At 46.4% G+C, this 27111-nt stretch overlaps 1 protein-coding gene across 1 annotated transcript; it reads right to left on the bottom strand.

The window, feature by feature from the left end:
• Window positions 1-4185: 4185 nt before the first annotated feature.
• On the bottom strand, window positions 4186-21955 carry LOC130102430 (tripartite motif-containing protein 16-like). Its single transcript, XM_056268455.1, has 6 exons — window positions 21267-21955; window positions 14311-14406; window positions 13990-14223; window positions 13103-13256; window positions 12906-12953; window positions 4186-5132 (listed from the first exon to the last, which is right to left on the bottom strand). Exons 1-6 carry the CDS (start codon window positions 21906-21908, stop codon window positions 4531-4533), a joined length of 1776 nt encoding a protein of 591 aa, XP_056124430.1. The 5' UTR covers window positions 21909-21955; the 3' UTR covers window positions 4186-4530.
• Window positions 21956-27111: the final 5156 nt, after the last annotated feature.

Raw genomic sequence — 27111 nt, 5'->3', positions numbered from 1 at the left:
TTCTACTGTGATCCACACACACTCCTGTTCTACTGTGATCCACACACACTCCTGTTCTACTGTGATCCACACACACTCCTGTTCTACTGTGATCCACACACACTCCTGTTCTACTGTGATCCACACACACTCCTACTCTACTGTGATCCACACACACTCCTGTTCTACTGTGATCCACACACACTCCTGTTCTACTGTGATCCACACACACTCCTGTTCTACTGTGATCCACACACACTCCTACTCTACTGTGATCCACACACACTCCTGTTCTACTGTGATCCACACACACTCCTGTTCTACTGTGATCCACACACACTCCTGTTCTACTGTGATCCACACACACTCCTACTCTACTGTGATCCACACACACTCCTGTTCTACTGTGATCCACACACACTCCTCCTCTACTGTGATCCACACACACTCCTGTTCTACTGTGATCCACACACACTCCTGTTCTACTGTGATCCACACACACTCCTGTTCTACTGTGATCCACACACACTCCTGTTCTACTGTGATCCACACACACTCCTGTTCTACTGTGATCCACACACACTCCTGTTCTACTGTGATCCACACACACACTCCTGTTCTACTGTGATCCACACACACTCCTGTTCTACTGTGATCCACACACACTCCTGTTCTACTGTGATCCACACACACTCCTGTTCTACTGTGATCCACACACACTCCTGTTCTACTGTGATCCACACACACTCCTGTTCTACTGTGATCCACACACACTCCTGTTCTACTGTGATCCACACACACTCCTGTTCTACTGTGATCCACACACACTCCTGTTCTACTGTGATCCAAACACACTCCTGTTCTACTGTGATCCACACACACTCCTGTTCTACTGTGATCCACACACACTCCTACTCTACTGTGATCCACACACACTCCTGTTCTACTGTGATCCACACACACTCCTACTCTACTGTGATCCACACACACTCCTGTTCTACTGTGATCCACACACACTCCTGTTCTACTGTGATCCACACACACTCCTGTTCTACTGTGATCCACACACACTCCTGTTCTACTGTGATCCACACACACTCCTGTTCTACTGTGATCCACACACACTCCTGTTCTACTGTGATCCAAACACACTCCTGTTCTACTGTGATCCACACACACTCCTGTTCTACTGTGATCCACACACACTCCTGTTCTACTGTGATCCACACACACTCCTGTTCTACTGTGATCCACACACACTCCTGTTCTACTGTGATCCACACACACTCCTGTTCTACTGTGATCCACACACACTCCTGTTCTACTGTGATCCACACACACTCCTGTTCTACTGTGATCCACACACACTCCTGTTCTACTGTGATCCACACACACTCCTGTTCTACTGTGATCCACACACACTCCTGTTCTACTGTGATCCACACACACTCCTGTTCTACTGTGATCCACACACACTCCTGTTCTACTGTGATCCACACACACTCCTGTTCTACTGTGATCCACACACACTCCTACTCTACTGTGATCCACACACACTCCTGTTCTACTGTGATCCACACACACTCCTCCTCTACTGTGATCCACACACACTCCTGTTCTACTGTGATCCACACACACTCCTGTTCTACTGTGATCCACACACACTCCTGTTCTACTGTGATCCACACACACTCCTGTTCTACTGTGATCCACACACACTCCTCCTCTACTGTGATCCACACACACTCCTGTTCTACTGTGATCCACACACACTCCTGTTCTACTGTGATCCACACACACTCCTGTTCTACTGTGATCCACACACACTCCTGTTCTACTGTGATCCACACACACTCCTGTTCTACTGTGATCCACACACACTCCTGTTCTACTGTGATCCACACACACTCCTGTTCTACTGTGATCCACACACACTCCTACTCTACTGTGATCCACACACACTCCTGTTCTACTGTGATCCACACACACTCCTGTTCTACTGTGATCCACACACACTCCTGTTCTACTGTGATCCACACACACTCCTGTTCTACTGTGATCCACACACACTCCTGTTCTACTGTGATCCACACACACTCCTGTTCTACTGTGATCCACACACACTCCTACTCTACTGTGATCCACACACACTCCTGTTCTACTGTGATCCACACACACTCCTGTTCTACTGTGATCCACACACACTCCTGTTCTACTGTGATCCACACACACTCCTCCTCTACTGTGATCCCTACACACTCCTCCTCTACTGTGATCCACACACACTCCTGTTCTACTGTGATCCACACACACTCCTGTTCTACTGTGATCCACACACACTCCTGTTCTACTGTGATCCACACACACTCCTGTTCTACTGTGATCCACACACACTCCTACTCTACTGTGATCCACACACACTCCTGTTCTACTGTGATCCACACACACTCCTGTTCTACTGTGATCCACACACACACTCCTGTTCTACTGTGATCCACACACACTCCTGTTCTACTGTGATCCACACACACTCCTGTTCTACTGTGATCCACACACACACTCCTGTTCTACTGTGATCCACACACACTCCTGTTCTACTGTGATCCACACACACTCCTGTTCTACTGTGATCCACACACACACTCCTGTTCTACTGTGATCCACACACACTCCTGTTCTACTGTGATCCACACACACTCCTGTTCTACTGTGATCCACACACACACTCCTGTTCTACTGTGATCCACACACACTCCTGTTCTACTGTGATCCACACACACACTCCTGTTCTACTGTGATCCACACACACTCCTGTTCTACTGTGATCCACACACACACTCCTGTTCTACTGTGATCCACACACACTCCTGTTCTACTGCTGATGGGCTTTACAGGGAGTTCAGTCTCTATAGCTATGTTTCCATCTACACGTTTTTATCCGCATTAAGTGATATCGAATGAAAAAAGCCTTATGGAAACAGTAAAATTCGATTGAATTTCATGAATATCGACTCAAATGAAATACGATCGGTCTCATCGGATTTTATCTTGATCGATATACGGCTTATGCGATAAACGCGGATGGAAACGTTATTATGGTGCGATCCATTTTGCCTAGTAAAACTTTGTTCGCAAATGTTGGCTGGAATGTTGTGCACTTCGGTGAGAAAATGAATGGAAACACCTTAACATGTCTCAAATCAATTCGATATACCAATTTGATCGCAAAACAGCATGTGACGTCATTACGCACAGGTTTTTATCCGCTTTAAAGCCGTTTGATGGAAACACACTTTCACCAGCTTTATTCGCATGAGTTTTTTTACCGAACTTCAGATAATTCGATTGACAAGTGGATGGAAACATGGCTTCTGTTATTGTGTCTGAATGAGTAACTGGAGGAAGAGCAGAACAAACTCCAGGACTGATCATTATATCCAAACACACACTCATCACCCGATCCCTTCCTCCTGATGCTCTTATATGACACTGATATACACACATATCTCCCACTCCACTCAATCTCCCAGTAACAGCGTCCACACACACTCTCTCTACACAACACCTGCCACACTTCATCAGCTTATTATTATTATTTATATTATTATTATTATTATTATTATTATTTTTAATCGCATACCCAATGCCATAGAAGTCACCAAGTTTCGTAACATTCAGATGAAGCTGTGATTTTTAACATTTCGAAACAGAAATTTTTCGGTCAGAAATGACCAAAGAGCTCCTGATTCGTTCATTCTTGTTTTCTATTATTGACAGACTAGCCTAATAAATGAAACACAAAGCCCTTTTAAGAAGTAGGCCTATCAATAATTATTTATTTGTTATATTATCTGCAATAATTATGAAAACCCGTGCAGCCGGACTATCAATTTATTTATATATTCAGTTTAATTTTCTATTGATTAAAGATAGGACTATATACTTTATTTATTACAATTAAACTGCATGTTTCCATTGATTGTGAAGTTATGCATCAGATATTGCAGATCAAGCGCATGGGGCTGCATGTTTTTTCTTGTTATGAATTGTCTCCTATTTTCCGATATTACAGTCAGCTACGCGCAGTGATATGGAGCTGTAATGCGGTCAAACCTGCCGGAACTACTTTAGCCGTGCGTTTCCCTGAAAATAATTGCACATCTTAGAACGTTCGTCAACCAATCAGATTCAAGCATTCAACGGCCCTGTAGGATAACACTTTTTATTTTACTTTTCATGAATGAACAAAAGAGGAAAGAAACAGACACACAATCTCTCATGTGTACATATGCACATATACATCCGCATACACATTTACACAACACACACATAAGAGATAATGAGACAAAACAACATTTAAATGATTGAGTTTAGCGGGGAATATTATATCAGCTTCAAGCTCACACTTACTCAACCATAATCTGAACATGTTATTAATGTAATAAAGAGAAAGTAAGAGACTCTCTTCTGTATAAACATCTCAGTGTTTATGATTTATCATGCAGCTCAAAGCATTATGGGTAGAATCTCTCTACAGTGTATTCTGATTCATCAACACAGTTTCACTGATGATCCTTTATAAACCCCAAACCCAGGATAGAGCGGCTGAGTGAATGTGGTCTGGACTGTGTGGATGAGGCTCATTGTGTCAGAGACGCTGTAGAAGGACAGAGTTCCTGCACTGGGATCCACACACACTCCTATTCTACTGTAACACACACACACTCCTGTTCTACTGTTACACACACACACTCCTGTTCTCCTGTTACACACACACACTCCTGTTCTACTGCTGATGGATTCTACAGGGAGTTCAGTCTCTATGTTATTGTGTCTGAATGAGTAACTGGAGGAAGAGCAGAACAAACTCCAGGACTGATCATTATATCCAAACACACACTCATCACCCGATCCCTTCCTGCTGATGCTCTTATATGACACTGATATACACACATACCCACTCCACTCAATCTCCCAGTAACAGCGTCCACACACACTCTCTCTACACAACACCTGATGCACATCAAATCTGTCTGGATGATCAGGATACGGCTGAGGCTTTAGGAAAGAAGTGTCAGTAATCACTCTGTTATCCTCAGACAGACGGAGGCGTTTATTCACTGTGTTCAGATCCAGATTGAGCTGATGGGAATCTGATGGAGATAAAACACATCAGAATCAGGAATTATGAATCTGTCTGATCTTTTAATGTACACTGTAAAATGACTTTTGCTGCTTGTTAAATGAACTGCTAACAATTTATATGGCATGTTATGAATCATTAGTTAAGCATTAGTAAATAGTTTATTCATCATTTATAAAACATTAATAGACATTAATAAGCAGTTTATAAATACAGCTATAAATGCTTTATTCTTGATTTATACAAATATATGTAATTATATAATATAACGTGTTTAATAATTTTATTTTCATACTTTATTAATGATCAATTTATCATTTCTAAATTATGTATTACATTATTAAAAAACAGTTATTAAGGAGTTGTTAGTGGTAGATAAGATCATTTAGAAAGTGTAGGTAAATGATTAATAAACTATTATTTAGTCATATAGTAATAGTTACTCAGTGTGTTAATAAATCCTCTATTAACACGGATTCCTACTGTAATTCATGATTAATTCAGGAAGTTACAAAACATTTAGTAGTTGTCAGTTAACTATTTTTATTTTCTATTTTTTTAAAGTAATCTGATTAAGTAACTCACGCTTCTTGTAATGAGTTACACACACACACTGGTTCTTGAGCAAGACACCGACCGATCGCTCCCCGGCGCCACAGCAAATGGCTGTGTGTGTGTGTGTGTGTGTGTTCACTACTCCCTGCTTCTAATTTGTGTGCACTAACTTGGATGTGTTAAATGCTGAGGACACATTCTGAGTATGGGACACCATACTAGGTCTTCACACGTCACTTTCACTAACTTGTGCGAGTGTGCGGTTTTGAGTTCGCTCAGTCGTACGCTCTTCTGCCCGTGTGTGTTGTTGAGCTCTGTGTAGCACCGGCTCATGTTGTCATGTTGTGTGTGAACACGTGGATTATAAGTGTTCTCATTAGCTGTGTGTTCGTGTTTTGATAGTCTGAGCACATGGCTTGTCATGTCTGTCTTGTGTCATGTGCTCGCATGTCTGTTGTCTAACATCGGCCATCTTGTTATCTGATTATTGGTTCATTTGCCCCACCTGTCCTCCCCCGGTACCTGCCTTGTTTACTCCATACTTATTGTCTCTGTGTTTGCAGTCCAGTGTCAGATCGTCAGTGAATGTATTGTACCTCTCGTGTCCAGCCCTGTCTAATCCTGTTTCCAGTCATGTTTTCCTCCAGTTTTTTTATCAATAAAAAGCCCAAACTCTGCATCCTTGAGTCCTCGCCTCATCCCTTACCTCAACCGTGACAGGCTTCATGACGAACATCATGTGTGTTGCTTCAGTTGATGAGGAATAACTGCGCTCATGCCAATACCGAGACTAGTCTCTTTTCTATTAAATTGGTTCAACAAAACATTATTTGTTTAAAAGAACTTGTTTTATTGTTGTTGTACAGACCTAAACTAATTGCGTGGAAATGTTGCCCTTTAATTAGGGTCATTGAATAATTTTACAAAAGTATAGAATGTACACAATTTCAAATTATAACATTTCAAAAGTAATTTTTTGAATGCGTTTTGGACGCTCATTTACACGACAATGGAGTTCCCCTTCAGGGACTACCGCTGCGTGTAATCGCAGTGGGAACGCCCCCCAGCGTAGCGCGTCTGAAGCATGAATAAAATCAGTCAATGGAGCGTCACAGCGAGTGACGTCACCGACCAGGAAGCTATAAATATCCCCTGAATACACAAGCCACCAGCTTCTGTTACTTCAGCAGCGCTCTGTGTGTGTCTGATATCTTTCGATTGTGTTTGTCTGATTTTGTCAGGAGTTTTTCACTATATATATAGATATAAAAAAAACAAAATGAGCGAGCAGTATAGAAAGTGTGTTCCCCCTGTACACGTTACATCACGGGTGGGGATTCTCACGAGTTATGTGTAGCTTGTTTGGGAGTTCAGCATGCCCAGTCGGCTCTCGAGGGAGTCGATTGTGAGCATTGCGAGCGCTTTCCTTTGAGAACTCTGCGCTCGCGGCGATCGCTCTTTGAGGAGAGTGGTTTGTTGCGAGCTCCCCAAGGCTCGGGTCCCGCTTCTGTTGAGGCAGAGCGGCGGCACTTGTCTTGGGGTTCGCAGATGGATCTCACTGGCGACGCTGAGACGGGCCCCGCCCTATCTCAGCTTTCTCCGGCGGGATCCGGTGCCTCTCACCCGGCTCTGGAAGCACGCGCTGCGGCGGTTACTTCCGCCCGGGTGGAGGCACATGATGATGTGGAACTTAGATTATCCAGTTCTGAGGATCTGGACGTCGAAAGTTTGGCATCAGAGGAAACTAGCTCACTTCATTATACTGCTGAAGAAGGTTTGATGGATGTGTTATCTCGGGTTGTTGAAAAACTCAGTATTGAATGGCCAACTGATAGACAGGAATCTAGAAATAAAAGCAAACTAGATGATAGATTTCTCTCTGCACGTCCTCAGCCTTCTCGCCGGTGCTTACCGTTCTTCCCAGATCTTCATGCTGAGGTTTCAAAGACCTGGGTTAGACCGGTTTCGCGCAGAATATATACTAATCAATACAATGCTTATGGTAATATTTTTGGTGCAAAGTCTGCTGGATATGTGACGATGCCGAAGGCGGAGGAGACGCTCGCGAGCTATCTCTCTCCTGCCTCGGCATCTTCACTTAAAGCACTGGCTCTTCCTTCTAGACCACTAAAAAATACTTCTGTGCTGGTGGGGAAGGCTTACTCGGCGGCTGGGCAGGCGGCTGCATGTTTGCATACAATGGCCATTATGCAGGCTTATCAGGCTGACCTGCTCAAAGATGTGTGTGAGGGGGGAGAAATTTCGGCAGATATGATTAATGAGCTCAGGCAGACTGCTGATCTCACTCTCCGGGCCACCAGGGAGACAGCTAAATCTGTTGGTCGGTCTATGGCAGCCATGGTGGCCACAGAAAGGCATTTATGGTTGAGTCAAACCTCTATGAAAGAAAAAGATAAATCTCTCCTGTTAAATGCTCCCGTTTCGCCTGCGGGTCTCTTCGGTGACGCTCTTCACTCTGTCACTGAGAGGTTCCAGGAAGAGAAAAAACAGGCGGCTGCTTTTCATAAGTTTATCCCTCTCAAAATACGTGTCACTGGGGCTGCTGAGCGAGGGCAGTCCCAGCCGTCGAGTTCGTCTTCTAAAAGAGCACAGCAGAAGCGGAGTGTCGCGTCTCGTGCCCCCCCCCCCCCCGCAGACAAACTGGAGGGACGAGGCGGGGCGCTCTCCGGCGCGGCCTTCTCGGGGGCAGGACTGATCTGAGGACAGTCATTGTCGCCAGGAAGGCCGCGTTGAAAAAGTCCTGACGGGCTGAACGTCAGGACTCTGAGGGTGGTCCCCATCGGGAAAGACTTGAGTTCGCCGCTCAAAGACACGGCGCCCTGTCTTTCTCGATGCCCTCAGGGGTCTGTTCTACTAACCCTGCCTATACAGGGCGTAGAGAGACTCGGCGAGCGATTTCCAGAGGGACGCTCGCCCCCTCCGAGGAGGGTTGTGGAGTGCTCAGACCAGCTGTTTCCTGCCAGTATGTTACAGGGCGCTGTGTCTGTCACTCGGGATGTTCATCCAGAGGCCAGCCTCGAGAGGCTGGTTCCCTTAGTAGAGTTCCTGGCGGAATGGGAAATGCTTCCCAATGTTTCTCAGTGGGTCCTGAATATTATAAAGAACGGGTACGCTATTCAGTTCAGAACGCGTCCACCTCGGTTCAGAGGGGTTCTGCCCACGGTGGTGGGCCCCGAGCAGGCTCTGGTATTAGAACAGGAGGTAAAAACTCTGCTGCAAAAAGGGGCTATAGAACGGGTTCCTCCGCCCAGCAGGGAGTTAGGATACTACAGCCGGTACTTCATCGTTCCGAAAAAAGATGGAGGGCTGCGTCCCATTCTAGATCTGCGTCTCTTAAATCGCACTGTAGGGAAGCTCAAATTCAAGATGCTCACTCTCAAACAGATCGTGTCACAAATCAGATCCGAGGACTGATTTGTCACGATAGACCTAAAGGACGCTTACTTCCATGTATCCATCCTTCCTCAACACAGCAAGTTCCTGAGGTTCGCTTTCGGGGGCGAAGCGTACCAATATCGGGTTCTTCCGTTTGGCCTAGCACTGTCACCCCGCACGTTCACGAAGTGTATGGATGCATCTATAGCCCCGCTGAGGCTGCAGGGCATTCGTATTCTGAACTATATAGACGATTGGTTAATTCTAGCTCAATCAGAACAGCAGGCGGTTCGGCACCGAGATGTCGTTCTTGCTCTCGTTGAGGCTCAATGCCAAGAAGAGTGTTCTTTCTCCATTACAGAGAACCACTTTTCTCGGTGTAGTGTGGGATTCGACGACGATGCAGGCACAGTTGTCACCTGCTCGTGTTGCTTCGATTCTCGTCGCAGTAGATCAGGTCAAGCTAGGCCAGTCGTCCACTGTAAAACAGTTCCAGAGACTGTTAGGTCTCATGGCAGCTGCGTCCAACGTGATACCTTTTGGCCTCCTGCACATGAGACCGTTACAGTGGTGGCTCAGAACCAGGGGATTCTCCCCGAGGGGTAATCCGTTTCGCGTGATCATGAGTTCGCGACGATGTCTTCGCGCCCTGGTTATGTGGAAAGATCCTCGGTTTCTGTCCCAAGGCCCGGTGTTGGGAGCTCCTTGTCGTCGCGTTATGCTAACGACAGATGCCTCTCTCACGGGGTGGGGGGCGATCATGAGTGGTCGCCCAGCTCGGGGTCTGTGGGAGGACCATTACCGTCTATGGCACATAAATTGTCTAGAGATGTTGGCAGTGTTTCAGGCTCTGCAACACTTCCTCCCAGACCTAAGGGGCCACCATGTTCTTGTTCGAACAGACAACACATCGGTGGTCTCTTATATCAACCATCAGGGGGGTCTGCGTTCTCGCCCACTTTACAAACTGGCACGTCAGATTCTCCTATGGTCCCAGGGGAGAATTCTTTCTTTGAGAGCTATTTATCTCCCAGGGTACTTAAATCAGGGGGCAGACATCCTGTCGAGGCAGGGGCCGAGGCCCGGGGAATGGAGTCTTCACCCCGAGGTGGTGGAGCTCCTATGGGAACATTTCGGTCATGCCGAGGTAGACCTATTTGCTTCCAGAGAGACATCACATTGTCCACTGTGGTTCTCTCTCAGCCTGCCAGCCCCACTGGGGTTGGACGCGATGGTACATCCGTGGCCGAGGTCACGTCTGTACGCTTTTCCGCCGATCGCTCTGCTCCCGGGAGTTCTGGAGAGGGTTCGCCGGGACGGGCTCAGTCTTCTGCTAATAGCCCCGTTCTGGCCGGCCCGAGTATGTTTTGCGGACCTAGTGTCTCTCCTCGACGGCTCTCCCCTAGAGATACCGATCAGGAGAGATCTACTCTCTCAGGCGAGTGGGTCGATCTTTCACCCCCGGCCAGAACTATGGAAGCTGTGGGCTTGGCCTCTGAGGGGGCCCAGCTCATAGATTCTGGTCTCTCGACTGAGGTCGTTGAGACCATCCTCCAATCCAGAGCTCCCACCACAAGGAAGTTATATGCCGCGAGGTGGAAACTTTTCACCTCTTGGTGTGGAGAGCGCCAGCAGGACCCAGTTAACTGCCCGGTTGGTACAGTGCTGGATTTCCTGCAGGACCGTCTCTCCACAGGGTTATCCCACTCCACACTGAAGGTGCACGTGGCGGCCTTAGCTGCTTACCACGACCCTTCGAGCGGAGGTTCTCTCGGGAGACACCCACTTATATCTCGCTTCCTTCGTGGCGCATTGAGGCTGAGGCCTGCAGTTCGCACGAGGGTACCAGCTTGGGATCTGGCCATCGTCTTGGAAGGTCTCTCCCTAGCTCCTTTCGAGCCCATCGAGGAAGTTTCGGAAAAGTTCCTTACACTAAAGACTATCCTTCTTCTTGCTATCTCATCTCTAAAAAGAATTGGAGATATTCAAGCACTTTCGGTGGCTCCCTCGTGCCTGGAATTTGCTCCTGGTATGGTAAAAGCTTTTCTCTGTCCGAGACCAGGGTATGTTCCTAAGGTACCAACCACTTCGGTTAGACCTATAGTACTGCAGGCTTTCTGTCCTCCGCCTTTTTTGACGTCAGACCAGGAGAAACTTAATTTGCTGTGTCCCGTTAGGGCTTTAGATGCGTATGTCCACAGAGCTGCCCTGTGGAGGAAATCAGAACAATTGTTTGTCTGTTTTGGGTCACCTAAGAAGGGGTGTCCAGCATCTAAGCAAAGGATGAGCAAGTGGGTGGTCGAGGCCATCTCGCTTGCTTACGGTTCGGCCCATCAGCCTTCACCTTTGGCTGTAAGGGCTCATTCCACCCGGAGTATGGCTGCTTCTACAGCTCTTCTTTCAGGAGCTTCTCTTCAGGACGTTTGTGATGCGGCAGGCTGGTCCTCACCGCACACTTTCGTCAGATTTTATTCCCTTGACCTTAGCTCCACTCCCGGGGCTCAGGTTCTCTCGTCGGCTTGTGTCTCCTTATGACACACGACGGGGATTTGGTCGTATGGGGATGTGGGTATTGTGTTCCCACTGCGATTACACGCAGCGGTAGTCCCTGAAGGGGAACTTCCCGGGTTACGCATGTAACCCTAGTTCCCCGAGGGGACGGACACTGCGTGTCCTGCCATACTCCCGGCATCCCCTTGGATCGCTTGCTTCAGTAACATTAGAAGCTGGTGGCTTGTGTATTCAGGGGATATTTATAGCTTCCTGGTCGGTGACGTCACTCGCTGTGACGTTCCATTGACTGATTTCATTCATGCTTCAGACGCGCTACGCTGGGGGGCGTTCCCACTGCGATTACACGCAGCGTCCGTCCCCTCGGGGAACTAGGGTTACATACGTAACCCGGGACGTTTTGTGGGTCTGAAAACTCAGACTTTGACAATGTTGTCGTCTGTATGTGAAAAACACAATGGAAATACTTTTCCATTTTATGTTCATCGTTGCTGTGAAAACGTACCCTGAGACCAGTCTCTGTTACATATACCCCCAGTTTCACAGACAAGGCTTAAGCTAGTCCCAGACTAAAATACATGTTTGAGCCGTTTTAACTGAAACAACTTGCACTGAAAAATCTTAAAATATGTCAGTGCCATTGTTTTGTCTCAAGATGAACACCAGTAGTGTTTTTTTCTAAGGCTTGTTTATAAAAGATATTTATATCCTAATTGAACAAAGGCCTAATCCTGGCTTAATCTAAACCCTGTCTGTAAAACAATAATGACTCACATTTATAATAAATATGAAATAATAATAAACATAATTGTCTTTAGCATGCGAGCAAGCTTTTGCTAGTTATTATATAAGACAGGAACTTTAATCTATTAGGTTGGTTCATCAAAAACAGTCTTGTTCTAGTCTTGTTGGACAGACCTAAACTAATTGAGTGGAAAAGTTGCCCTTAATTTAATTAAGTTGAACAAACTAGTTTTTGACTGTGTATAATTTCAAATGATGACATCCCAAAAATACTTTGAATAGCTGGCTCCAACTGTTTAAACAATATATTTTCCTGATTTATGGTGACTCAAGTTCAAAAATACTTTGTGTGAATTATTACCTCAAATTTTTCAGGTGAATCAATGTTATATATTTTTCAGTGTAGCTGAACTCTTTATGTTCAATATATCATCAGTGTCTCAGTTTACCAGATATCCTGTGCAAATCATCATTTACATGATCAACTATAAACCTCTTCTGTCATGTTTTCTTCCACTTCTCCAGGAAGAACATGAACACACTCAGAGAGTTTCTGCTTGTTTTCTTAGTGACTTACATTGTAGGAAGTCGTTCCTGGTCGTGGGAACAATGTTGGAGAGAGTGACTGTGGAAATCAACAGACATGAAGAGTGTGATTATCATGTCTAGAGAAAATGATCCTGCATCCGTTCCTAAGACATTTCTAATATGATCTTCTACATGATCTGAGATGATGGAGGATCATTTCTGAGAGCAGAATCTCCAGGACTTTACCTCTGTCAGAGATCTTCTTCTCTTTGCAGAAATCCTCCAGTCTGTCTCTCAGCTGACGGACAGATTCTCTTACGCCATCAAAAGAGGAGAGAGAACTGAAGGGATTGTCATTGACGTCTGTAGATTCAGGAGGAGCTGAGAGAGACTGGAAACTCTACAGAAAACACAAATCAAAGCTCATCACCTCCACACTTCATCAATAACCGGCTCTACTGTCAGATGTGTGCGGCTCTTGATGATCTTTAGTAACTCTCCTCAATCCAGCACTTTCACAACATCAGCTTCATTCTTCTCATATTCATTATGTCACATTAGAGATACAAGTTCTTGTGAAGTGAAGGTGAAGAAACAATACTGTTGTATTATTTAAGGAAATAATATATAATTTCTCATTTTATTCTATTCATTGTCCAGATTGAGCAGTTAGTGGCACTGAAATCCACAAGGACTCTTAGGACACGATCCCAAGGCCAGGCTTTGTGTGGTTTCAGTGTGTTGAAGCATTGCTAATATACAGAATTACTTCATGTTTAGGGTCTTCATGGTCAAATTCATCAACGTGTTAAATGCAAACCATTATGAAAATACTGTCAATTCTGTCAAGCTTGAAGATCATCTAATGCAACTTTGATGAATATTACTCAAACTGCTACCATCAAGTTCACTGATTTCACCATGATATAAGAAATCAGAAAAAAAAAATTAGGTAAAAAAGTTAAAATGTGAGTGAATATGATCAGATGAGAGTCTGACTGATGATTATATAATAATAAACGAACACACAGATCAACACTTCAGTCAGCGGCTCATTCTGCTCTCATCAAATGTTTCTCTGAGAGTCTCTTGCTCTTGTCCACTATGATCCTGTTCTTCTGGATCTCTGTTACCTGCAGGAAACGTATGTGATCCTGTGTGTGTGAAAGCTGCTCCAGCTCAGCGTCTCTCCTCCTCAGATCATTGATCTCCTGCTCCAGTCGCTCCAGTCGTTCTTCAGCTCGACTCACTGCAGTCTTTTCCTGATCTCTGATCCGCTGTGTCGCCTCAGAGCGGCTTCTCTCAATGGAGCGGATGAGCTCAGTGAAGATCCTCTCGCTGTCCTCCACTGCTGTGTGTGCAGAGCGCTGTTAGGACACACATCACAATCACACAGTGAGCTTCAGTGAGTCCTGACTGAGACTTCTCAAACTTCTCTTCTTCTCCAGACTCACCTTATGAGACTCTACAGCCTCTCTCAGCTGCTGAAGATCTTTCTCTCTCTGCTGGATCCTCTGCTGGAACGACCTCTGCGTCTCCTTCAGCTGCTTCTGCAGCACAGACCAATAACAGAGATGCACTTTATACTCTCACTATATCATCATGTGAAGAGTTCAATCCAGTGACAGTAGAATTAATAACCAATGGCTGGAGGCTCAAACTCCTGAAGGGATGATGGATCAGTTTTACCACCATTGAACATGAATTTTCATGAAGCATAAGTTCTGTTTCACACTGCAAGCATAAGCATCATAAAAGTGAAACTGACACACAGATGTAAAGCTTCACAATGACAGAGTTTCTGCTGAATAACAGACCTGCGGATCTATATAGTTCAACTGGACTGAGTCAGATTTACTGAACAGAAACAGAAATTCTTGACAGAGATATATTTGACAAACAATAGGTGGATATTTTCCATTATTTTATGTTTCTTTATTAAAGTGGTCATGAACTGCATTGTTTTATCATTTTATAATGTTTCCTGGGGTGTGCACTTATAATGTTAGAATGAGTTTGACATCAAAAATTGTCATAATTTAGAAATGAAAGGCATTTTTGCTACCCTGATTTTAGTCTCAGAGTAAGTCACTGATAAACTCACACTGTTTGATTGACAGTTCCAGCGACTAAAGGGAGCGTCCTTTGATCGCTTTCTACATATAATTTATTCACAGTTTAAATAACAGAATATTTTCATCCTACTAAGAGGAACTATGTGAAGTTTATCGTTTAGTCACTGGTTTGAATGACTGACACATAGACAAAGATCATCTGACTGTACATGAATCATTACATCAGAAATCACTGGTCACAGATCAGGCATTAGTGTCATGATCTATAAACGAGGCTGGAAGCAAAAGCAGGTACTCAAAGATTTATTGGTCAGTAAACACAAACACAGAATGATGACACGGGCGTGGACGGATGACGCAGGGACTTTGATGGCCAGTGAAGAATCCGTGATGTGAAGTCCGTGCAGAGAAGAATCCGTGAAGAGAAATCCGTGCAGAGAAGAATCCGTGACGTGCGATCCGTGAGGTGAGGAATCCGTGCAGTGAAGACACGAAACAACAATCCAACACCGAGACAACGAATCCACAACAACACGACGAGGCAAACGGCAGGAGAACGGGACAGGAACACACACGAGACATCAACCAACGATCTGACAAAGGGAATGAGAAAATGGTGAGTATATATAGAGGAATGAGATCGGCTGCAGCTGGTGATGAGATGATGAACAGCTGGAGCGGATCAAGGAACGTCACTCAGTCACACCCACTACACACGTGCTTTCATACAACAACATAAACACAAGACAAGAAGGAACCAGTGGTTTGTATACCGTGACAGTACCCTCTCTCCTAGGAACGCCTCCTGGCGTTCCCAGCCTCCTTTACCTGTCGATTGAAATCATCGATCAGAGAATGATCCAGGATGTCTCTGGCAGGTACCCAACTTCTCTCCTCTGGACCGTAACCTTCCCAGTCCACCAAGTACTGAAACCCACGCCCCCTCCTCCTAGAATCCAGAATGCGATTTACCGAATAGGTGGTATCCCCATCTACGAGACGCGGCGGTGGGGGAACCGGGACTGGCGGATTAATGTGAGCATGAAATACGGGCTTAATTTTGGAAACATGAAACACGGGATGTACCCTCCTGTACGCTGGAGGTAAACTAAGGCGGACTGCCACCGGACTAATGATCTTGGTGACAGTGAACGGGCCAATGAATTTGGGAGCAAGTTTATTGGAGACGGATCGGAGTGGAATGTTCCTGGTAGAAAGCCACACTTTTTGACCAACGACGTATACGGGAGGCTTTGACCGGTGGCGATCGGCCTTAGCCTTGGTGCGCGCCCCCACTTGGAGTAAAGTCTCACGGGCTCTAGTCCAAGTGCGGTGACACCTCTGGATTAAGGCGTGGGCGGAGGGGACCGCGACCTCGGATTCCAGACTGGGAAAAATAGGTGGCTGGTAACCTAAGCTACACTCAAACGGAGATAGGCCCGTGGCCGACACTGGTAATGTATTGTGGGCGTACTCCACCATAGACAGCTGTTGGCTCCAGGAGGAAGGATTCTTGGACACCATACATCGCAACGCTCTCTCCAGATCTTGGTTGGCTCTCTCGGTTTGGCCATTGCTCTGGGGATGAAACCCTGAGGACAGACTAACCGTCGCCCCCAGTAACTTACAAAATTCTCTCCAAAATTTGGACACAAATTGGGGTCCCCTGTCGGAGACCACGTCCATCGGGAGGCCATGTAAGCGAAAGACGTGGTCAACGACAGTCAACGCTGTCTCCTTAGCTGAGGGTAATTTGGGTAAGGGAATAAAGTGAGCCGCCTTCGAGAACCGGTCCACCACGGTCAAAACGACTGTGTTACCCTGGGAGGGCGGGAGGGCGGTGATAAAATCTAGAGCGATATGGGACCAGGGTCTCGAAGGGACAGGCAGCGGTTGAAGGAGCCCATCTGGAGGTCGATTGGAAGTCTTACCAGTGGCACAAACCGAGCAAGCCAAAACAAAACTGTGAATGTCACGAGCCATGAGAGGCCACCAAAATCGTTGCTTTACTAAAAACTTAGTACGATTAACACCTGGATGACAAGCCACGTTGGAACCATGACCCCATTGGATAACGTCGGACCGTAATCCCTCCGGCACAAATAAACGATTCGGTGGGCAACCGGGCGGAGGCATTACCCCTTCTAAGGCCGTCTTGACCTTCGATTCGACCTCCCATACGAGTGTGGAAACAAATAGGGTCTCCGGTAAAATGCACTCGGGAGTAGACGGGCGTTCGGAACGATCAAAAATGCGAGATAAAGAGTCGGGTTTGATGTTCTTAGAACCCGGACGGTACGAGAGGGAAAAATCAAAACGACCGAAAAAAAGTGCCCACCGAGCCTGCCTGGAGTTCAGTCTTTTGGCGGTTCTGATGTACTCTAGATTCTTGTGATCGGTCCAGACGATAAAAGGTACCCCCGCACCCTCCAACCAATGACGCCATTCCTCCAACGCAAGCTTGACTGCCAACAGCTCCCTATTACCAATGTCGTAATTGCGTTCCGCTGGGGACAAACGATGAGAAAAAAACGCGCAGGGATGCATCTTGTCGTCTGCAGAAGAGCGTTGGGACAGAACTGCTCCTACCCCCACCTCTGACGCATCGACCTCCACCACGAACTGCCGTGAAGAATCAGGGGCAACGAGGATGGGAGCTGAAACAAAGCGGCTCTTGAGTTTGGCAAATACAGCCTCGGCTGTATCTGACCACCTGAACGGAGTTCTGGGGGAGGTCAAGGCAGTCAGAGGCGCGGCTAGTTGGCTGAAATTGCGAATAAACCGCCGATAGAAATTGGCGAACCCCAGAAACCTCTGTAGGGCCTTACGGGAATCTGGGCTTGGCCACTCTACCACAGCCTTAACCTTCTCAGGGTCCACCCGCATTCCTTCAGACGAAACGATGTACCCTAGGAAAGGAACAGACTGTGCATGAAAATCGCATTTCTCCGCCTTGACAAAAAGCCCATTCTCCAACAACCTCTGAAGCACTCGTCGGACGTGTTGCACATGTTCCTGGAGAGACGAGGAAAATATCAATATGTCATCCAGGTAGACATATATGAACTGATCGATCATGTCTCGCAACACGTCATTGATGAGTGCCTGGAAGACTGCTGGGGAGTTGGACAGCCCGAAAGGCATGACCAAGTATTCAAAGTGCCCCCTGGGGGTATTAAAAGCAGTCTTCCATTCATCCCCCTCCCTAATGCGAACCAAATGATAAGCGTTACGCAAGTCCAATTTCGTGAAGATGGATGCTCCCTGCAACCTCTCGAAGGCTGAAGACATCAACGGCAAAGGATAAGTATTCTTTACCGTGATGTTATTCAACCCCCGGTAATCAATACAAGGTCGCAGAGACCCATCCTTCTTCCCCACAAAAAAGAACCCCGCCCCCGCTGGAGAAGAGGAAGGGCGGATGAACTTGGTTGCCAGAGAATCAGAAATATATTTCTCCATAGCCTCCCTCTCCGGGACAGAAAGCGAATATAGTTTGCCCTTAGGCGGAGACTTACCTGGCAGTAAATCTATAGCACAGTCATAGGGACGATGCGGAGGAAGAGAAGCAGCCCGAGACTTACTGAACACTTCCTTCAGATCGTGGTACTCCTCGGGCACGTTAGACAAATCCCCTGCCTCCTCCTGAAACACAAAAACAGGCACAGACGGACAAGCAGACACGAGACAAGACTTATGACATTCCTTGCTCCACTCCAACACGGCTTTCTGATGCCAGTCCACTCGGGGGTTGTGACGGATGAGCCAAGGATGTCCGAGAACGATGGGTGCCAGGGGTGAATCCAATATGTAAAAAAAAATTGTCTCTGAGTGATTGCCTGAAGTAATGAGAGTGATGTCCTCAGTGATGAAAGAAATAGTGGGAAGTTCCTGACCATTTAAGGCATGTACTGCAATCCTCTGTGTGAGTGGTTTGAGGGGAATCTGACATCTGTGTGCAAAGGTGCTATCCATAAAATTACCTTCCGCCCCAGAGTCCAGAAGTGCCCGACAGTCCTGTTGGTGAACTGACCATCTCAGTCTTACCGGAAGGAGGGTAGATGTGGATGAGGTCTTCTCGGCGGAGATCCCACCCGATAGTAGCCTCATACTTACTATCGGGCTTGGCCTTTTACCGGGCAGCTGTAGGCATAGTGTCCCGCGCCACCGCAGTATAGGCAAAGGCCCTGGGACCTCCGCCTCTCCCTCTCCTCCCGGGAAAGCCGAGCTCGACCCACCTGCATGGGTTCGTGATCGAAGACTGGGCCGACCGCGTCCCTGCCACTGGACCGTGGAGTCTCTCCCGGTGGACGGAAAGATGAAGTTCTTCCTCCGGCTCTACACAGTCTAGCGTCCACTCTAAGAGCCAGCTCGATCAACCCGTTCAGCGACGTGGGGAGGTCCAGGGCGTAGATCTCCCTCTGGACGCGGTCAGCCAACCCATGCAGGAACATATCCCACTGCGCCTCCTCGTTCCAATGGCATTCGGCCGCCAGGGTGCGGAACTCGATGGAATAGTCCGAAACCGGCCTCTCCCCCTGGCGGAGGTCGGCCAACACCCTAGCGGCCTCTCTCCCAGCGACGGCTCTGTCGAAGACCCGCCTCATCTCTGCTGAGAGTGCCTGGAACGAGGCACAGCAAGGATCTTGATTCTCCCACACCGCTGTTCCCCATAGCGCCGCCTTTCCCGTCAGCAAAGTTATCACGAATGCCACCTTGGCTTGTTCGTTCTGGAATGTCCTGGGCTGTAAAGCGAAGTGCATGGAACATCTCGTTAAAAATGCACGGCAGTAAGCTGACTCACCCGCATAGGGTTCAGGAGCCGGTAGGCGTGGCTCCGCTGATGCAGGATTCGCCGGTGGTGTGGGAGGAACAGCGGGTGTGGGGGGCGCAGCGGGCATCTGAAGCTGTTGAAATTGTCGGGTGAGCTCGGACACCTGCGTCACCAAGGCTTGTATCGCACGACCCGTGTCACTCTGGATCCTCTCCTGGGCATCCATTCTTCTCACGCTGAGGTGGACGAAATCCTCCAGCGTGGTGGGTGCTCCTCCTGCTGCTTCCATAGCTTGGTCAGATCGTTCTGTCATGATCTATAAACGAGGCTGGAAGCAAAAGCAGGTACTCAAAGATTTATTGGTCAGTAAACACAAACACAGAATGATGACACGGGCGTGGACGGATGACGCAGGGACTTTGATGGCCAGTGAAGAATCCGTGATGTGAAGTCCGTGCAGAGAAGAATCCGTGAAGAGAAATCCGTGCAGAGAAGAATCCGTGACGTGCGATCCGTGAGGTGAGGAATCCGTGCAGTGAAGACACGAAACAACAATCCAACACCGAGACAACGAATCCACAACAACACGACGAGGCAAACGGCAGGAGAACGGGACAGGAACACACACGAGACATCAACCAACGATCTGACAAAGGGAATGAGAAAATGGTGAGTATATATAGAGGAATGAGATCGGCTGCAGCTGGTGATGAGATGATGAACAGCTGGAGCGGATCAAGGAACGTCACTCAGTCACACCCACTACACACGTGCTTTCATACAACAACATAAACACAAGACAAGAAGGAACCAGTGGTTTGTATACCGTGACAATTAGAATGAACAGTTACTTACATGTCGTGGCATTACTGTGGAGTTCATATCGTAAAAGTCTGTTTGCAAAGCCTGTGCCGAAATTGCTAATAATTGACTAAAGAATCCAGTGAACTGTAGTGAATATAAATAAATAATGCTCAACTGAGACATTCACATAAATAACCACATTCCTAGCATTAGGATCCTTTGGAAGGTAATGTTGTTTTTAGTCGAGTGATCCTGCATCTTCTCTCCTCGTGATCTGATCTCACTAACAGGCCAGTGGGCGGGGCCAACGTTACGATGATGAAGTAGGTGTTGATTTACTTCTGTAGAGGCGGTCTTTAGTTGCACTATTACGTCATAAAGAGGCACATTCCACAACCAGTTGTTCGCTGGGCTTGGTTACAATAAAACCTGTTTTTAGACTAACAAAGAAGTTTTCAGTTCTGAAACTTACAGGAATTTCTTATTGTATGATGACGTCTTATATGAAAATTTGATTTCTCAGTTCATGACACCTTTAAAGCCTGTTTTACAAAAGTTTGTGTTGATAAATGTTTACGGTTATTTTCACCATATTTTCTGTTAAGTTAAATGCGAAGCACAAATACGCTCAGCGGTGAAAGTCCACTTGCAGCTGCTCTTCACTTCTGTGACGTCTGCAGTGTGAATGATGTCTCCTGATCATATGGTGCCAATATAAACAGTGTCAACATTATTTCATCAGTGTCTAGTTTCATACCTGTTTCTCTGTCCTCTGCGCTGCAGCTGATACAGTGTCGTGGTTTTTATGATCGTCCATCGTACACAGCACACATATAAACTTCTGGTCAGTGCGACAGAAAACCTCAAGGAGTTTATCATGTGTTTGGCAGATCATCTCCTGCAGTCGTCCAGTGGCTTCAGTCACTTTATGTGGTTTACGGGAGTGAAATTCCTCGTGACGCTCAAAATGAGTCTGACAGTAAGACTCCAGACACACCAGACAGGACTTGACGGCTTTGTGTTTTCTTCCAGTACAGACGTCACACTGCACATCTCCAGCTCCAGCGTAACAGTCAGCAGGAAGTTTAGTCTTCTTCAGTTTCTCCACCAGTTCTGCCAGCATGGTGTTTTTAGCTAAAGCAGGTCTTGGCCTGAAGGTCTGTCGGCACTGAGGGCAGCTGTAGACTCTCTTCTCATCCTCCTGATCCCAGCAGCCTGTAATACAGATCTTACAGTAACTGTGTCCACAGGGAATGGCCACTGGATCCTTCAGGAGATCCAGACACACTGGACACAGGAACTCATCCTGATCCACTGAAATTCTGGCTTCTGCCATTTTACTGCATGAGACACACAAACACACAACAGCTCGACTGCACTTCAGTTTCCCTGATCTCATGTGATTCCTGTTTCCTGGTTCTGTGTTTAAGTGACGTGTGCAAAACAGGTTCATCTGCAAGTCTGTAAACCAGGTTTCTCATTCCTGATCCTGGACAGCCTTATTCCTGTGGAGTTCAGTTTCAATCATACTCCCACACACCTAGCAACATGACATCATGACTTTGCGTAAACATACACGCCACTTTCAATTCAAGTGGCGTGTTATCTATACGCATTTTGAGCTATCCGCGTGTATGTCCACGCCGAAATCTTTTGCGTGTATGTCTATGCCATTAAATGTCCGAGTGATTCCGCGTGTATGTGTACGCCGTTAAATGTCCGAGCGAAACGAAGCAAAATCTATATCTACATCTGTGGAGCGATATTTCTTTTCCTAGGATGGTAGGGGAACACTCATAAATGGTATTAACCCCAGTGACAGGTAGGTTTAGGGACGGGGTTGGGGTAGGTCATATATTTATATATACATAATACAGTAATATAACGTTAAGTCAAAGGCGTTGATAAACACGCTGAAAAGCGATTATGCGTGTTGATAGCACGCCAAAAATGGAAATACGAATTGGCGTGTCATACATACGCCATTTCATGAGATCAGTCTGCACCTAGATGTTAGTTTACATGCAAAAACCTTTCTTAGTTGATTCAGGTGTGTTCAGTAACAGCTCTGTTGTATCTCTCCGGGAATCAGGCATCTGTGGTGATCACCATCCATCTTGAGACTATCCCCAAGCTTACCCCTGACTCGAAGAGGCTAGGTTTTATCCAAGGGGCCAGGGCTCTGGTGCAGCCGTGGTCCACCCTGATATGAAGATGGCCTGAGCACCATGCCTGGGGAGGAACCTGCGGTTTCAGCGCATTTGAAGCATACCCAGCGAAGTACTGCTTGTTACGGCCCTGCCCCTGTTTTTAACTTCAGTTTTTTTTTGTGAGAATTCTAGGACTAACTCCTCCTTGGAGGGCGGGATTGCCCTAATCAAAATCAGCTGCACCTGTGGCAACCTATTTAAGGAGCTCCTGGATTTTGTCTAGTTCTCTCTCATTATTGTTTTGTCTTTATTTGAAGAGTGGGTTCTTGAGTTTGTGTTCCCATATGATTTTCACAACTCTACAAACCTAATTTACAACAGTTTATTGCTTTTATTTTGTATTTTTATTTGCTATTATTACCTTATGTTTTGACCCTAGACATTATTTGTTTAACTTTAAATAAACTTATATTTTCTCTATTGAGAAGGCCATGAGGCGAGTCTATAACTGCACCCAGGAAGAAGATCCTCTGACTGGGAAGCAGAGAGCTCTTGGCTGTGTTTTATTATGAGTCCCAGGCATTCCACATGGCTGAGGAGCACAGATCTGTGAGAGTTCAGTTCCGTCTCTGACTGGGCCAGAACGAGCAAGTCGTCGCAGTAGTTCAAGATACGCATTCCCTTCTGTCTCAAGGGGGGAAGTGCTGCATCCACTCACTTTGTAAAAGTGCTTGGGGCCAGGGACAGCCCGAACGGCAGGACTGAATACTGGCTGGCCACCCCTTCGAATGCGAATCTCAAAAACGGTCTGTGACGGGGGGCTATTTGGATATGAAAGTAAGCAGTTTTTTTCAGATCCACTGAGAAAAAAAAATCCCCCGGGCGAACTAGCGCGAGGATTTGTTTCAGGGTTAACATCTTGAAAGGCCATTTCATAAGGGCTTTGTTCAGATGTCTGAGATCTAGGATGGGCCTGGGGGCACCACTCTTTTTGGGAACGAAGAAGTAGCGACTGTAAAAGCCTGACTCACTGTGGGCTGGAGGCACTGCCTCTATTTACTATTTTTACTGCCCCCTTTTCCAGTTAGCTCCTCACTTCGGTGCGGAGGACATTAGACACTTAGACACATTGCTCTTCACTAAATTAGCATATCATGAAAAGGGTCTCTAAACAAGCTATTAACCTAATCATCTGAATCAACCAATTAACTCTAAACACCTGCAAAAGATTCCTGAGGCTTTTAAAAACTCCCAGCCTGTTTCATTACTCAAAACGGCAATCATGGGTAAGACTGCCGACCTGACTGCTGTCCAGAAGGCCGTCATTGACACCCTCAAGCCAGAGGGTAAGACAGAAAGAAATTTCTGAACAAATAGGCTGTTCCCAGAGTGCTTTATCAAGGCACCTCAGTGGGAAGTCTGTGGGAAGGAAAAAGTGTGGCAATAAACGCTGCACAACGAGAAGAGGTGACCGGATCCTGAGGAAGATTGTGGAGAAGGACCGATTCCAGACCTTGGGGGACCTGCGGAAGCAGTGGACCGAGTCTGGAGTAGAAACATCCAGAGCCACCGTGCACATGCGTGTGCAGGAAATGGGCTACAGGTGCCGCATTCCCCAGGTCAAGCTACTTTTGAACCAGAAACAGCGGCAGAAGCGCCTGACCTGGGCTACAGGGAAGCAGCACTGGACTGTTGCTCAGTTTAGCATGTCATTATGAAATCAAGGTGCCAGAGTCTGGAGGAAGACTGGGGAGAAGGAAATGCCAAAATGCCTGAAGTCCAGTGTCAAGTACCCACAGTCAGTGATGGTCTGGGGTGCCATGTCAGCTGCTGGTGTTGGTCCACTGTGTTTTATCAAGGGCAGGGTCAATGCAGCTAGCTATCAGGAGATTTTGGAGCACTCCATGCTTCCATCTGCTGAAAAGCTTTATGGAGATGAAGATTTCATTTTTCAGCACGACCTGGCACCTGCTCACAGTGCCAAAACCACTGGTAAATGGTTTACTGACCATGGTATTACTGTGCTCAATTGGCCTGCCAGCTCTCCTGACCTGAACCCCATAGAGAATCTGTGGGATATTGTGAAGAGAAAGTTGAGAGACGCAAGACCCAACACTCTGGATGAGCTTAAGGCCGCTATCAAAGCATCCTGGGCCTCCATAACACCTCAGCAGTGCCACAGGCTGATTGCCTCCATGCCACGCCGCATTGAAGCAGTCATTTCTGCAAAAGGATTCCCGACCAAGTATTGACTATTGAGTGCATAACTGAACATAATTATTTGAAGGTTGACTTTTTTTTTTGTATTAAAAACACTTCTTTTATTGGTCGGATGAAATATGCTAATTGTTTGAGACAGGAATTTTGGGTTTTCATGAGCTGTATGCCAAAATCATCAGTATTAAAACAATAAAAGACCTGAAATATTTCAGTTGGTGTGCAATGAATCTAAAATATATGAAAGTTTAATTTTTATCATTACATTATGGAAAATAATGAACTTTATCACAATATGCTATTTTTTTTAGAAGGACCTGTATGTGATGCTCGTGACAATCTGATGTCTCGAGTGCCTTTGGGTCTCGCTCCCTGTTTTTGCCATCGATTTGTAAGTCGATCGGCTTGTTTCTCTACACTCAGTATGGACTGTCGAGGAGGACTAGATTCATGGGACTCACCGGCTGTATGCTGAGGGCGTCCATGACGAAGCTCTGTTGTGTGTTCCGTCTGGTTTGGTGGTCCCACAAGTAACTTTGTTTCAAGAACTACAATCCTTTGTAAAAGTCTCTGGCAGTTAGTGCAGCAAGTAGATTCCAGAAGAGGCATTTTCTCTTATCCTTTAGAATGTAGGGAGTTGTGTTTTCTTCCCCAGAATGTAAGCAGTGGGAGGCTGGTTGAATAAAAGTATTCTGCTTTTTTGTAGTAATCCAAGCGTTTGAGCACTGTGCTGATTAGCTGAAGTTAAAATTAGGTGATAAAAGGAGATAAAATATAAAATATAAAAATATAAAAGCGATAGAGCAAAGCGTGGAGCGGTAAGCAAGAGCGTCCGAACAGTAGCAGAGCAGGAACTGAACTCCTAGAGAGGAGAAGTTTAGATGCTTCATCCTCGGTTAGTGGAGAGAAGGAGGAGAGAAGGTTGTTGGCTGTGGGAGAGTTTAGTCTGGGTTCCTGTGTGTTAAAGTTAAACATTATTTGTTTAACTTTAAATAAACTTATATTTTCTCTATTGAGAAGGCCATGAGGCGAGTCTATAACTGCACCCAGGAAGGAGATCCTCTTACTGGGAAGCAGAGAGCTCTTGGCTGTGTTTATTATGAGTCCCAGGCATTCCACATGGCTGAGGAGCACAGATCTGTGAGAGTTCAGTTCCAACATGACATCATGACTTTGCGTAAACATACACGCCACTTTCAATTCAAGTGACGTGTTATCTATACGCATTTTGAGCTATCCGCGTGTATGTCCACGCCGAAATCTTTTGCGTGTATGTCTACGCCATTAAATGTCCGAGTGATTCCGCGTGTATGTGTACGCCGTTAAATGTCCGAGCGAAACGAAGCAAAATCTATATCTACATCTGTGGAGCGATATTTCTTTTCCTAGGATGGTAGGGGAACACTCATAAATGGTATTAACCCCAGTGACGGGTAGGTTTAGGGACGGGGTTGGGGTAGGTCATATATTTATATATACATAATACAGTAATATAACGTTAAGTCAAAGGCGTTGATAAACACGCTGAAAAGCGATTATGCGTGTTGATAGCACGCCAAAAATGGAAATACGAATTGGCGTGTCATACATACGCCATTTCATGAGATCAGTCTGTCAGTTCCGTCTCCAACTGGGCCAGAACGAGCCAGTCGTCGCAGTAGTTCAAGATACGCATTCCCTTCTGTCTCAAGGGGGGAAGTGCTCCATCCACTCACTTTGTAAAAGTGCTTGGGGCCAGGGACAGCCCGAACGGCAGGACTGAATACTGGCTGGCCACCCCTTCGAATGCGAATCTCAAAAACGGTCTGTGACGGGGGGCTATTTGGATATGAAAGTAGAAACCGGGCGAACTAGCGCGAGGATTTGTTTCAGGGTTAACATCTTGAAAGGCCATTTCATAAGGGCTTTGTTCAGATGTCTGAGATCTAGGATGGGCCTGGGGGCACCACCCTTTTTGGGAACGAAGAAGTAGCGACTGTAAAAGCCTGACTCACTGTGGGCTGGAGGCACTGCCTCTATTTACTATTTTTACTGCCCCCTTTTCCAGTTAGCTCCTCACTTCGGTGCGGAGGACATTAGACACATTGCTCTTCACTAAAGTGTCGACTGTGCTTGCGAAGCGGGGTGGATTGCGAGTGAATTGAGCGAGTAGCTTTGTTCTACCGTGTTCACAACCCATCGTGACACACCAGGGAAAGCTTTCCATGCCTTGGCCTGGCTTGTTATGGGTTGGAT

This window comes from Rhinichthys klamathensis, unplaced genomic scaffold (genome assembly GCF_029890125.1).
Source record: "Rhinichthys klamathensis goyatoka isolate OS25496 unplaced genomic scaffold, OSU_Roscu_1.1 h1tg000272l_1, whole genome shotgun sequence".
NCBI classification, from domain to species: Eukaryota; Metazoa; Chordata; class Actinopteri; order Cypriniformes; family Leuciscidae; genus Rhinichthys; species Rhinichthys klamathensis.
Note: the sequence above shows the minus strand (reverse complement) of the source record. Positions and strands in the feature narration are given on the sequence as shown.

What these genes read in the sequence shown, in the direction of transcription:
- LOC130102430 (XM_056268455.1), bottom strand. Translation starts at nt 21,908, where the DNA reads ATGAGATCAGGGAAACTGAAGTGCAGTCGAGCTGTTGTGTGTTTGTGT. An exon ending in AGGCTGTAGAGTCTCATAAG is followed by an intron (nt 14,224 to 14,310) that starts GTGAGTCTGGAG and finishes GTGTCCTAACAG; the next exon opens with CGCTCTGCACACACAGCAGT. An exon ending in ATCACATACGTTTCCTGCAG is followed by an intron (nt 13,257 to 13,989) that starts GTAACAGAGATC and finishes TGTTTTCTGTAG; the next exon opens with AGTTTCCAGTCTCTCTCAGC.